At 41.3% G+C, this 14268-nt stretch overlaps 1 protein-coding gene across 1 annotated transcript in view; it reads right to left on the reverse strand.

The window, feature by feature from the left end:
* The window catches only part of WDHD1 (WD repeat and HMG-box DNA binding protein 1), an 83497-nt gene that overhangs the window by 9406 nt on the left and 59823 nt on the right, over nt 1-14268 (reverse strand). Inside the window, exons 17-22 of the mRNA XM_025392009.1 lie at nt 9634-9748; nt 8835-8966; nt 5313-5533; nt 5099-5214; nt 4859-4912; nt 200-243 (exon numbers count right to left, since the gene is read on the reverse strand). Coding sequence (XP_025247794.1) covers nt 200-243; nt 4859-4912; nt 5099-5214; nt 5313-5533; nt 8835-8966; nt 9634-9748 — 682 coding nt within the window. The remainder of the gene's footprint in view (nt 1-199; nt 244-4858; nt 4913-5098; nt 5215-5312; nt 5534-8834; nt 8967-9633; nt 9749-14268) is intronic.

The following is a 14268-nucleotide window of genomic DNA, read 5'->3' on the forward strand; positions in this document are numbered from 1 at the left end:
GAGGTATCTTTCAAAACCATAGGTACTTAGAAGGTAAGTGGAAAAGACAACTCTCAGCCCAAGTGCTGCTTTCTTCTGTTTCCACACAGATCAGTCTTTCATGCCTCCAAGTCTGGGGAGAGTCATCTCATCATTTGGAAATACTTCTTTGTACAGAAATGTATTTAAATAATATAAAACATCACTTGGAAGACTTTACCTTAAAGGGATTTACTCGTCCTTGGCTGCTAAAGGTAACTGCACCTTTCACAAAAAAGAAACCCTTGCTTAATAATGGTAGAAAATAGATGACTTCTGACATCTATAATACTAGACAGAATATTTTAATCCCCATTAAATGAAAACAAATGTATTTTGCAACTTTTAAAAACTATTGACAGACATCCCTTTTCCTATTTCTAAGCCAAAATAAAAGCTATTAAATGTGAACTATCCCAATGTGGCACTATGAAACATATTCAGTACGTACAGATCTTTTTCTCCTGTTACTGCGGAAGAGGCAGTGGCTAGTCTGAGCTAAGGTGAGTAATCCCTTTACATGTGTTCTGTATCCCATGCCCTCCTGCTTTGTCAGAAAACCTGACCTATCAAGTTTCTTGACAGCCTACATCTTTGACTTTTCCCTATTTATTGGCTCCTAAAGTTTCCCAACTTAAAAAGAAACAAAAACCAAACCTTCTCTACCCTACATTCCTTCCAGTCATCATTTTCTCTTGTCTCCTCCATCCAGCCATTTTTTTTTTTTTTTTTTTGAGACAGAGTCTCACTCTTGTTGCCCAAGCGATCTTGGCTCACTGCAACGTCCACCTCTCAGGTTCAGGCAATTCTACTGTCTCAGCATCCCGAGTAGCTGAGATTATAGGCGCCTGCTACCACACCTGGCTAATTTTTGTATTTTTAGTAAAGACAGGGTTTCACCATGTTGGCCAGGCTGGTCTTGAACTCCTGACCTCAGGTGATCCGTCTGCCTTGGCCTCCCACAGTGCTGGGATTACAAGCATGAGCCACTGTGCCCGGTCATCCAGCCAAATTTTTCCAAGAGCTGTTGACACTATTATCATTTCCTCACCACCCATACATTCCTCCATACAATATAGCACTTCCAGCCCTACTACCCTACAGAATCTCCTCTTGCTAAGGTCCTCAATGATCTCTACATGGTCAAATCTGGTGGATACCTGTCAGTCACCTTATTTGCTCTATCAATGGCATCCCACATAGCTGACTGTTCCTTTCTTCTTGATACTTTGTCCTCTCTTGACTTCTGAGATACTGCATTCCCTGACTTAGTTCCTTCCTCTCTGGACCTGTGGACTCATTGTCTTCCAATAGTTGGTTCCTCCTCTTCTTCTACCCGATGCTCAAATGTTGGAGATTCCCTAGTCCTAAGCTCATTTTTCTTCTTGCTTTACATTCTCCCCCAATGCTTGCTTCCCCATGCCCATGGTTTAAATTGCTATACTTATGCCAATGATTTTCACTTTGTATCTCTTGACCAGAATACTTTCCTGAGCTCCTGATTCAAATATCTGTCTTCATGACATTCTACTTACCTTACAGTAATTCATCATCTTCCTCTCTAAATCTGCTTTTCCCTAGTGTTTCCTGACTTAGGAAATGGCACCATCATTCACTCAAGTACTCAAGCCAGTGTTAACAAACTAATCTCTAATTAAGAGCTTTCCTGGCATGGTGGCTTATGCCTGTAATCCCAGCACTTTGGGAGGCTGAGGAGGGAGGACTGCTTGAGCCCAGTTTAAGACCAGCCTGGGTAACATAGGGAGAGACCCTGTCTCTACAAAAACAAAAAACATAACGAAACAAAAAACCCAAACCAAAACAAAACTAGACAGACATGGTGACACATGCCTATGGTCCCAGCTACTTGGGAGGCTGAGGTGGAAAGATCGCTTGGGTCTGGGAGGTTGAGGCTGCAGTGAGTCATAATCATGCTACTGCACTCTAACCTGGGTGACGGAGTCAGACCGTGGGGGAAAAAAAAGAGGAGGGAAGGAGGGAAGAAGGGACAGATGGAGGGAGGGAGAAAAGGAGAGAAGGAGAGAGGGAGAGAGGGAGGGAGGGAGTGAAGGAGGAAAGGAGAGAGGGAGGGAGGGAGGAAGGAAGGAAGGAAGGGAGGAAAGGAGAGAGGGAGGGAGGGAGGGAGGGAGGAACTAACTAACTTTCCAGCTGAGCATGGCCACTTGTGCCTATAATCCCAGAACTTTGGGAGGCTAAGGCAGGAGAGTCGCTTAAGCCCAGGAGTTCCAGACCAGCCTCAGCAACAAAGCGAGCCCCTCTCTCTACAAAAAGTACACACCAAAAATTAACCAAGCATGGTGATGCACAACTGTAGTCATAGCTACCCAGTAGGGTGAGGCAGGAGGATCACTTGAGCACACAAGTTCAAGGCTGTAGTGAGTTAGGACTGCATCAGTGCATTCCAACTCTACTCCAGTCTGAGTGACAAAGCAAGATACCCTGTATCCCCCCATCCCCACAAAACAACAACAAAAACTTTCCATCTAGCCAATAAAAATTGTTTTATTTATCTTGTTTCTGAAAATACTTTATAGAAGTTTCCCCTTTTTTCTCTCCTGACAGAGTGCTAGCCCCTTGCGGTTTGGTGCCTCCCTGATTCATGAATCACGGAACGCTCAAATTAATCCTGTAAGATTTAAATGTGCTTAAGTTTTTCTTCTATTACAAGAAACTGAGTCATTCTTTATGCCCTGAACTCCTACACGCTCTTCATCATCTTCAGAAATAGCTCTCCAATTCTGCCCATTCTTTCTAACATCACCATCATCACCTTAGCTCAGGCCCTTATTCAGTCTCATTTGGACTGCCTCTGTAGTCTATTTATTTTTTAATTTTTATTTACTTACTCTTCTTCTTATTTTTTTAGATGAAGTCTCACTCTGTCACCCAGGGTGGAGTGCAGTGGCATTATCTCCGCTTACTGCAACCCCCACCTCATGGATTCAAGCAATTCTGCCTCAGCCTCCCAAGTAGCTGGGATTACAGGCATGATGTTTTTTTTAAATTTTTTTTTATTTTTAAGAGAGATATGGTTTCACCATTTTGGCCAGGCTGGTCTTGAACTCCTGACCTCAAGTGCTCCACCTGCCTTGGCCTCCCAAAGTGCTGAGATTACAGGCGTGAGCCCCCATGCCTGGCCTATTTACTTATTTTTTGATACAGGGTCTTGCTCTGTCACCCAGGCTGGAGTGCAGTGGTGCAACCATAGCCTACTGCACCCTCGAACTCCTAGGCTCAAGATATCCTCCTGCACCAGCCTCCCAAATACCTGGGACTACCGGCGTGCACTACCATGCCTGGCTAATATTTTTATTTTTTACTTTTTGTAGAGATAGGGTTTCGTTGTTCCCTAGGCTGGTCTCAAACGTCTGGCCTCAAGTGATCATTCAACCTTGGCCTCCCAAAATGCTGAGTTTACAGACGTGAGCCATCATGCCTGGGTATATCTATTCTTCTTCAAAACAGTGTGCCATGCTATATCTCTGCTTAAAACCTACAACAGTCTCTCAGTGACCTTAGAATAAAGAGCAAAATCCTGACTGGGTGTGGTGGCTCACACCTGTAGGTCCAACACTTTGGGATGTGGAGGTGAGCAAATTGCTTGAGTTTGAGACCAGCCTGGACAACAGAGTGACACCCCATATCTCTATTAAAAAAAAAAAAAAGACCAAAATCCTCAATATGGCTTATACAGATCTGCATGACTTGGCTCCTGCCCATCACTCTAAAACCCTTCAGCACCACTTTCTCTTTGCTCTCTGAGCTTTTCACACCATCCTTTTGCAGTCTTCACTTCACACATACTGTTCCTTAAGTCCAATGCTTCTCTTCGGCTCCTGTTCCCATACACCTTTGCCTCGCTGACTATTATTCATCCTTCAGGTCTCTGCTGTAAATACTCCATGAGGTCTGCCTTGGAGTCCCTACCCATTCTCCACCACTGACTAGATGACAGCTATGTGTTATATGCTCTTTTCATATTCTATATGTTTTTTAATTTTTTTAAATGAAAGTAACATATGTCCACAGTTTAAAAAGTCAAATGGTATTATAAGGTTTATGCTCCCCACTGACAAAAGGCCAGCAGGGCCCTACTCCAACCTTCTCTATCCCGCAGGCCCACTCCCTGAATGCAACTATTTTCAACTCCTTTTTTTTTTTCTTTTCTTTTCTTTCTTTTTTTTTTTTTTGAGATAGAGTCTTACTCCATTGCCTAGGCTGGAGTGCAATGGCACGATCTCGGCTCACTGCAGCCTCCGCCTCCTGAGTTCAAGCGATTCTCCTGCTTCAGCCTCCCGAGTAGCTAGGATTACAGGCACGCACCACCACACCCAGCTAATTTTTGTATTTTTAGTAGAGATGGGGTTTCACCATGTTGGCCAGGCTAGTCTAGAACTCCTGGCCTCGTTATCCGCCCGCCTTTGCCTCCCAAAGTGCTGGGATTACAGGCGTGAGCCACTGCACCTGGCCTTCAATTCCTTTTAACTATTTCTCCAGTATCCTGCATGTTTCCTCAGTGATATCCAGATCTATCTTCCCAGCTGGGCTAAAATAGCATTAAAACAGAGATCAACCATGCGTGTCTGTTTGACTTCTGTATCCACCATTAAGTAAAATGCCTGACACACAATAGGCAGTTTATAAACATTTGTTAAATGACCATAGCTTCACAAACAACATCTGAGATTAAAAAAGCAAAAACATAAACACACACACACAAAAATGGCCTTAAGGGGTAAGGTGTATTTGCGTAGACGTGCCACTTTACAGACAACTTTCAAAATTTCCTTGATATTACAAATTTATAAATATTTCTCACCTGACTTAGCTGAAATATCGGAGGAATTTGTACTTTTGGAAAATGAGCTCTGTCCTACAGATTAAAATAAAGCAATATAATGTAAATAGGGAAAATAAAGTCATCCTCAATATAAAACAACCAGACAGCAAAGAGGTCTGAAAAAAAGTATGAGTATTCAATTTCCCTCAGTTAAGTAAAATGGGAAAAGCCACATCCATGATAGTTCTCATCATTTATAGGCTTGCAAATGTATCTCACCAGGCTTATGTATTTCTGGTTTTTCTTCATCATCAGCTTCTCCACTGTCCTCAGCATCTTCTTCAACTTGATTTCTGAACCTTGGTTGGCTCCACTCTGTAGCAGTATTGCTGTAACTAAGAGAAAATAAGATTATTCAATAAAGAGCTATGTAAAGACCAACTTAACAATCAAGACAGTAAAGGAAAATTCAAACAACTGAATTATTTCTTACCCAGCATTCAGCTTTTTTCTGAAATCTTCTTCTTCTTCTCCCTCTTCCACCTGGGTTGCTGTCAATTCAGCTGCCTTCTCTACAGCCAGTTCACTAAGTTTTTGAGCTAGTATTAATTTCCGAGAGCGAGAAGCATATTTAATGGCTAAATTCACAGCATTTTGAGTCATTAGATCAGCAAGTTCCACACAACGGAATTCCCGCTCCAGTTTACAAGAAAGCTAATCCAAAAAGGGGGGGAAAAAAAGATCAAATCACATCAAGTAAAACTTTTTAAAGATACTGACACTATTAGTAAAACTGAGAAAATAGTTTTCTAGCTACTGTAACTCCCTGATTCTAAGATGCACATTTTTACAAGTTTTAACATCTTTGAAATTGGAATTACAATTAATTACAGTTTGGCAGCATTTTTGTGTCTCCATGGCTTAAATGAATAAAGTAATGGTGCATTATGCCATAAATAGTGGCTTAGATTTGATGAAATATTACATACCACTTTAAGCTACTAATTGCAAGAAAATTAAGAAATTCATTTAAAAAATTCAAGGGGGAGGCTGGGCATGGTGGCTCACGCCTGTAATACCAGTGCCTTGGGAGGCCCAGGTGGGTGGATCATGAGGTCAGGAGTTCGAGATCAGCCTGGCCAACATGACAAAACCCCGTCTCTACTAAAAACACAAAAATTAGCCAGGCATGCTGGCGTGCGCCTGTAATCCCAGCTATTCAGGAGGCTGAGGCAGGAGAATCGCTTGAACCCGGGAGGTGGAGGTTGCAGTGAGCCGAGATTGCACCACTACACTCCAGCCTGGGCGACAAAGCGAGACTCTGTCTCAAAAAAAAAAAAAAACCAAAAAAAGCCAAGGGGACCAGGCGTGGTGGCTCACACCTGTAATCCCAGCACTTTGGAAGGCCAAAGCAGAGGGATCGCTAGAGGCCAGGAGTTTGAGACTAGCCTGGGCAACACGGTGAGACACTGTAACTATAAAAAATAAATTAGCTGGGCGTGGTGGCATGCACTTGTAGTCTCAGCTACTCAGGAACCTGAGACAGGAGGTTCACTTAAGCCCAGGAGGTTGAGGCTGCAGTGAGTCACAATCTTGCCACTGTACTCTAGCCTGGGTGACAGTGAGACTCTGTCTCTAAAAAATACAAAAAAGAAAACCAACAAACTGAGAAAAATTGGTACTTTGAAGATTACTAAGGGTCTCCTAATTCATAGCATATTAGAACTGTTTTCTTACTTATATATTCCATGTCTGATCCATCAGCACAGAAACTTTAGATATTCACCTGGATGTCCTTTTCAAGATTTTTAGTATCATTTATCTATAATCAGTACTTCTTAATCGGGATGGTACACTGCCTCCACTGCCTCAGGGGGCATTTAGAAATAAAAAGGAGGCTGGGCGTGGTGGCTCATGCCTATAATCCCAGCACTCTGGGAGGCCGAGGCGGGTGAATCACAAGGTCAGGAGATCGAGACCATCCTGGCTAACATGGTGAAACCCGTCTCTAGTAAAAATACAAAAGATTAGCCGGGCGTGGTGGCGGGCGCCTGTGGTCCCAGCTACACAGGAGGCTGAGGCAGGAGAATGGCGTGAACCCGGGAGGCAGAGCTTACAGTGAACCGAGATCGCACCACTGCACTCCAGCCTGGGCAACAGAGCGAGACTCCATCTCAAAAAAAAAAGAAAAGAAAAAGGAATAGTTTGGTTTCCACAGTGACTATGCTGAACTAAAGGCATTTGCCCGGGGGCCAGGAATGCTAAAGAAGAACTCACCAATCCCCTCGAAATCCTGGGCTCAAGATATCCTCCTGCCCTGGTATCTTTGATATGAGTCCCCTGGTATTTTTGATATGAGAAACACTGCCACAAGGAAAAGCTCCTCTAAGGCTAAATAGCAAATACATGAAACATAATTTCCTTACATGTGTTGTACAAAGTAAAAAGGCTGCTAGTTCCTGGACCACAAGTAACACTTTATCAAAGGAATAAAGCTTATTCTACAATAAAGTTTTCTTAATACCAAAATGAGTTTTCTTAATACCAAACTTAAGGCCATGTTGCATAAAGGTGACAGTAGTGAGTACTACTTTTTGGAGACAAGAGTGGCAATTTGCTCTGTGGTCTCATATACCACTTTGCTCTAAGAACCTTTCTTCTTCAACTTTAAAATTAAAAGTCTGGACCATTCACTCTGTCAACAAATATTAAGGTCTACTATGTGTTAAGCCACCACATCAGTGCCTGGCATACAGCAGTGAGCAGGTCTCTGCTCTCAGGGGCGTAAAGTCTGGTGTAAAACAAATAGAGAAGAAATAATACTATACTCCTCTCCATAAACCAACCACGAGTGGGGACACAAGCACAGGAACTTTAAGACACCCTGCTCCAGAGATAAATGTACTTAAATATTCTAGACATCAAACCTGGCCACTGGTCACACATAAATTTTCATCACACACAGCTGCCTAATTCAAAGAGGATGACAAAAGGCAGGCATATCTAAAAGCCTGATCAAAGTTCTTAAGATTGCCCAGCCCTGGATATTAAAAAAAAGTATACACTCAAACTTTGTAAAACAGTAACAGAAACTAGAGCAGTAGTTCTCAGTTACTTTGAGGGCCTGTTAAAACACAGACTGATGGGCAGAAGCAAAAGGGCAGTAGCCCCAGAGATGTTTATTCCTGCACATGATCTTAGCTACAAGGTAATGTTGTATTCATTCTAGGCTGGGCACAGTGGCTCATGCCTGTGATCCTAGCACTTTCGGAGGCCGAGGCAGGTGAATTACCTGAGGTCAGGAGTTCAAGACCAGCCTGACCAACATGGTGAAACGCTGTTTCTACTAAAAATACAAAAATTAGCCAGGTGTGGTGGCACACGCCTATAGTCCCAGCTACTCAGGAGGTTGAGGCAGGAGAATCACTTGAACCCGGGAGGTGGAAGTTGCAGTGAGCCAAGACTGCACGAGTGCACTCCAGCTTGAGAAACAAGAGTGAAACTCCGTCTAAAAAAAAAAAAAATTTAACTGCAAGACCAACCAGAAAATAGAACTTTACAGGGGAAAATGTCATCAGATAAAACTTAAGAATGGCCAGGCACGGTGGCTCACGCCTGCAATCCCAGCACTTTGGGAGGCTGAGGCGGGCGGATCATGAGGTCAGGAATTCGAGGCTAGTCTGGCCAACATAGTGAAACCCCGTTTCTACTAAAAATACAAAAAAAAAAAAAAAAAAAATAGCTGGGCGTGGTGGTGGGCGCCTGTAATCCTAGCTACTCGGGAGGCCGAGGCAAGAGAATTGTGTGAATCCAGGAGGCAGAGGTTGCAGTGAGCTGAGATCACACCACTGCACTCCAGCCTGGGTGACAGAACGAGACTCCGTCGCAACAACAACAACAACAAACTTAAGAATCTTAGGTTGTGGGACTTAGTCCTAATGCACAGACCTTTAAGAAATTCAACCTATAGAAAAGCATTTAACTTTAACATCTTCAGTATATTTATTTTACTCACCGCAAGCATTTTCATTAAAAGTTCCTGTTGCTCTTTTGTTGCTTCCTTTTTAGTGCTCTCTTCGTATTCATAACCATTTTTAGCTAAATAATCAAGGTGGTTGTGAAATATAACTGAACGCCAAAACTGCTCCTACAAAAGTGAACAAAATTGCTTAATGCCAACTATCACCTTAATATGAGGCAAGTGTTAAATATTTCTCTCAAGATACCAGTTTTTGAATAAAATATGTTCTGAAGCCCTCCTTTCTATAAGTTTATTTTACAATTCAAATTCTAGTGTGATACTACAGCTTAACTTTTCCCCCTATCCTTAAAAAAGGCAGTTGGGGAGGAATACAGCATTTAAAACAGTTTCCTAGCTATCATAATGAATGCTCAGAGAACTTGGTAAACAAACTTTTTAAAAGCTAATTTGTTTCTTATTTAGAGTAACTAATTGCAGATTTCAAATGACTTTTGATGACACAGGGCTAGGACTAGGGTCAGGCAAGCCAGGTGCCTACGGCACAAAATGATGGAGGCACTTCTTCTCAGGGACATGCCCCATCCTGAGAGTAAGTCTTTCCCCAGTGGGTCTCTGATAGTCACACCCGTTTACTTTGTAGACAAAGTCCCTGGAAGCAGTGATGGCAATCAGGTGGCCTGGTGATCCTAAGCAGTCCTCCTCCCTCCCTGCTACCCCTATTCATGTAATTATACAGCAATGAATATAGTGGCCATCACGACAATTTTAAAGCGTATGCATCACAGGTGCTGTATTATCAAATTCAAAGTGTCAAGGTAAGACTTCCACATACCTCCATTTGTCCTTTCTCTGTTGCAATCTGACAATAAGGAAGCTTAAAGGATAATATAGCAACGGCAGGGCGTGGAAGGGTTGGGGGAAACCGAGAACCTTTACAAGGAATGCACCTGTCAGTAAAGAAAAGTTCCACCATAAAAATTTGCTAACATGTCATAAAAACTGCAAAATTAAAAAAGTTTTCAAAAGTTAATAACTTAGAATAGTAATATTATTATTATAATAGCTGCCTTAATTATATGTAACAAATATCTCTTTTTTAAAAAGTGTTTTAGGCTTGACTAGGCATAAAGACTATCCCTACAAGCATTTCAAGAATAGAAAAATTTCTTCTCATATCTCACTTATTTTTTTTGAGACAGGGTCTCACTGTGTTGCCCAGGCTAAAGTACAGTGGTGTGATCACGGTTCACTGAAGCCCCAACCTCCCAAGTTCAAGCGATCCTCCCACCTCAGCCTCCCAAGTAGCTAGGACTACAGACATGTGCCACCATGCCAGGCTAACTTTTGTATTTTTAGTAGAGATGGGGTTTTGCCATGTTGCCCAGGATGGACTCGAACTCCTGGGCTAAAGTGTGCCTCCTGCCTTTGCCTCCCAAAGTGCTGAGATTACAGGCGTGAGCTACCCTGCCCAGCCTCACATCTCACTTTATAAAATGACAACCACTAAAAGTCAAATCAGCCCTCTTCATATTTTCCTTAGCAAACTACCCACTTTTAAAACATAAAAACTATACTATTAACACCTGTCATGGAATCCATGTTATCACCAAGATAAATGCTAATGATGCTGCACGTGGAACATACTCTAAGGTCAACCACATGCTTGGCCGTAAAGCAAGTCTCAAAATTTTTTAATTGAAATCATACCATGCATATATTCTGAGACCACAGTAAAATAAAAATAGAAATCAATACTGAGGATCTCTCAGAACCACACAAATTACATGGAAAGTAAACAACATACTCCAGAATGACTTTTGAATAAACAATGAAATTAGCAGAAATCAAAACATTCTTTAAAATAAATGAAAACAGACACAACATATCAAAATATATGGGATGCAGCAAAAGCAATGTTAAGAGGAAAGTTTATAGCACCAAACACCTAAATCAAGTTAGAAAGATCTCAAATTAATAATCTAATATGGCATCTAGGGAAACTAGATAACTGAGAACAAACAAACCCCAAAGCTAGCAGAAAAAAAGAAATAACTAAAATCACAGCAGAACTAAACAAAATTGAGACTCAAAAATCCATACAAAGGATCAATAAAACAAAAAAATTGGTTTTTTGAAAGGATAAACAAGATTGATAAACTCCTAGCTAGATTAACAAAGAAAAGAAGAGAGAAGCTCCATATAGGCACAACTAGAAAATGGCAAAGGTGACATTACAACTGATTCCACAGAAATACAAAAGATCCTCACAGACTATTATGAACACTTCTACGTGCACAAACCAGAAAATCTAGAGGCAATGGGCTCACACCTGTAATCCAAATACTTTTGGAGGCAAACGTGGGAGAATCACTTGAGGTCAGAAGTTTGAGACCAGCCTGGGTAAAATTTTAAAGATTAGCCAGGTGTGATGGTGTGTATCTGTAGTTCTAGCTGCGCAGGAGACTGAGATAGGAGGATTAATTGAGCCTGGGAGGTTGCAGTGAGCCATGATCATGCCACTGCACTCCGGCCTGGGTGAGACCCTGTTTCAAGAAAAAAAAAAGAGAGAGAGAAAGAAAGAGAAAGAGAAAGTCCTCAAAAGCAATTGTAATAAAAACAAAAATTGACAAGTGGGACCTAATTAGACTAAAGAGCTTCTGCACAGCAAAGAAAATCTAGAGGAAACGGATAAATTCCCAGAAACATAACACTTCCCAAGACTGACTCAGAAAAAAAAGAAATTGTGAACAAGCCAATAATGAGTTTCAAAACTGAATCAGTAATAAATAAAAAACCTATCAACCAAAAAAAGCCCTGGACCAGAGAGATCACAGCTGAATTCTAGATGCACAAAGAACTGGCACCAGTCCTACTAAAATATTTCAAAAAGTCAATTCCTCTCCAAATCACTCTATAAGGCCAGCATTATCCTCATGCCAAAATCTGGCAAAGACACAACAAAAAAAGAAACTACAGGTCAATATCCTTGATGAACACAGATACAAAAATCTTCAACAAAACACTAGCAAACCAGATCCAGCAGTACTTCAGGAAGTTAACACACCACAACCAGTAGGTTTTATTCCTGGGATGCAAGGTTGGTTCAACATATGCAAATCAACATACACAATTCACTACATCAACAGAATTAAAAACAAAAACCACATGATCATCTCAATAGATGCAGAAAAAGCTTTCAATAAAATTCAACATCCTTTCATAATAAAGACCTTCAACAAACTAGGCATGGAAGGAACATAACTCAAAATAATAAGAGCCATCTATGGCAAACCCACAGACAACATCATATGAATGGGCAAAAGCTGGAAGCATTGCCCTTAAGAACTGGAATAAGACAAGGATGACTGCTCTTTTCACTCATATTCAACAGAGTACTGAAAATCTTAGCCAGAACAATCAAGTAAGACAACAAAATAGGAAAAGTCAAATTATCTCTCTGCTGACTATATGACTCTATAGAAAAGGTAAGACTTTGGTAAAGTTTCAGGATACAAAATCAATATACAAAAATCAGTAGCATTTTTATACACCAATAATGTTCGAGCTGAGAGTAAAATCAAGTATGCAATCCCATTTACAATAGTCATACACATACATAAAATACCTAGGAATATATCTAACCAAGGAGGTGAAAGATCTCTACAAGAACTACAAAACACTGTTGAAAGAAATCACGGATAACACAAACAAATGGAAACACATTCCATGCTCATGGATTAGAAGAATCAATATCATTAAAATGACCATACTGTGTCTGCAGCAACCTTGGTTCGCATCGAAGTCCCAGCACCAAGAAAAGAAAAGAAAAGAAAAGAAACCATACTCTCCAAAGCAATCTATAGATTCAACACTATTCCTATCAAATTATCAATGTCGTTTTTCACAGAATTAGAAAAAACTATTCTAAAATTCATATGGAACCAAAAAAGAGCCCAAATAGCCAAAGCTATCTAAAACAAAAAGAACAAAACTGGAGGCATCACATTACCCAACATCAACATCAAACTGTACTTCAAGGCTGGAGAAAAGGAACATGGCACTGGTGCACAAACAGAAACACAGACCAATTGAACAGAATAGGGAACCCAGAAATAAAGCCACACACCTACAACCAACTGATTGATCTTTGAGAAAGCTGACAAAAATAAGCAACTGGGAAACGAATCCCTAACTCAATAAATTGTGCTGAGGTAACTGGCTATCCATATGCAGAATGAAACTGGACCCTTACCTATCACCATATGCAAAAATTAACTCAAGATGGATTAAACACTTAAATGTAAGACCTAAGACTATAAAAATCCCAAAAGAAACCCTAGCAAATACCCTTCAGGATATTGGCCTTGGTAAATATTTTATGACTAAGTCCTCAAAAGCAATTGCAACAAAAACAAAAACTGACAAGTGGGACCTAATTAAACTACAGAGCTTCTGCACAGCAAACGAAACTACCAAGAGTAAACAGGTCAGGTGCACTGGCTCACATCTGTAATCCCGGCACCTTGGGAGGCCAAGGCAGGAGGATTACTTGAGCTCAGGAGTTTGAGACCAGCCTGGGCAACAAAGGGAGACCTGTCTCTACAAAAACATTTAAAAATTAGCCAGGTGTGGTGGCATGTGCCTGTAGTCCTGCACAATCCCATTTATAATAGCCATATGCACACACACAAAATACCTAGGATATATCCAACCAAGGAAGTGAAAGATCTCTACAAGAACTACAAAACACTGTTGAAAGAAATCATAGATGACACAACCAAACGGAAAGACATTTGCAGATCCTGAAGTGGGAGGATCACTGAGCCCAGAAAGTTGAGGCTACAGTGAGCCATGATCACACCACTGCACTGTAGCTTGGGTGACAGAGTGAGACTATGCCTCAAAAAAAAAAAAAAAAAAGAATGTAAGAAAATATTCGCAAGCTATGCATCCAACAAAGATCTGATATCCAGAGTCTATAAGGAACTTTAAAAAAAAAAAATCAACAGCAAAAAAACAAATATCCCCATTAAAAAGTGGGCAAAGGACATGAACAGACACTTCAAAAGAAGACATACAAGGCTGGGAATGGTGGGTCACACCCATAATCCCAGAACTTCGGGAGGCTGAGGCGGGTGGATCACTTGAACCCAGTAGTTTCAGAACAGCCTGGGCAACATGGCAAGACCCTATCTCTACAAAAAATACAAAAATTAGCCAGGCATGGTGACGCACACCTGTAGTCCCAGCTACTCAAGAGGCTGAGATGGAAGGATCCCTTGAGCCTGGGAGGCTGAGGCGGCAGTGAGCGGTAATTGCACCACTGTACTCCAGCTTAGGTGACAGAGTGAGACCCTGCCTCAAAAAACAAACAAAATAAAAACCGCAATGAGTTACACCATCTCACACCAGTAAGAATGGTTACTAAAAAGTCGAGGCTGGGCATGGTGACTCAAGCCTATAATCC

The sequence above is a fragment of the Theropithecus gelada genome, chromosome 7b (assembly GCF_003255815.1).
Source record: "Theropithecus gelada isolate Dixy chromosome 7b, Tgel_1.0, whole genome shotgun sequence".
Classification (NCBI taxonomy): Eukaryota; Metazoa; Chordata; class Mammalia; order Primates; family Cercopithecidae; genus Theropithecus; species Theropithecus gelada.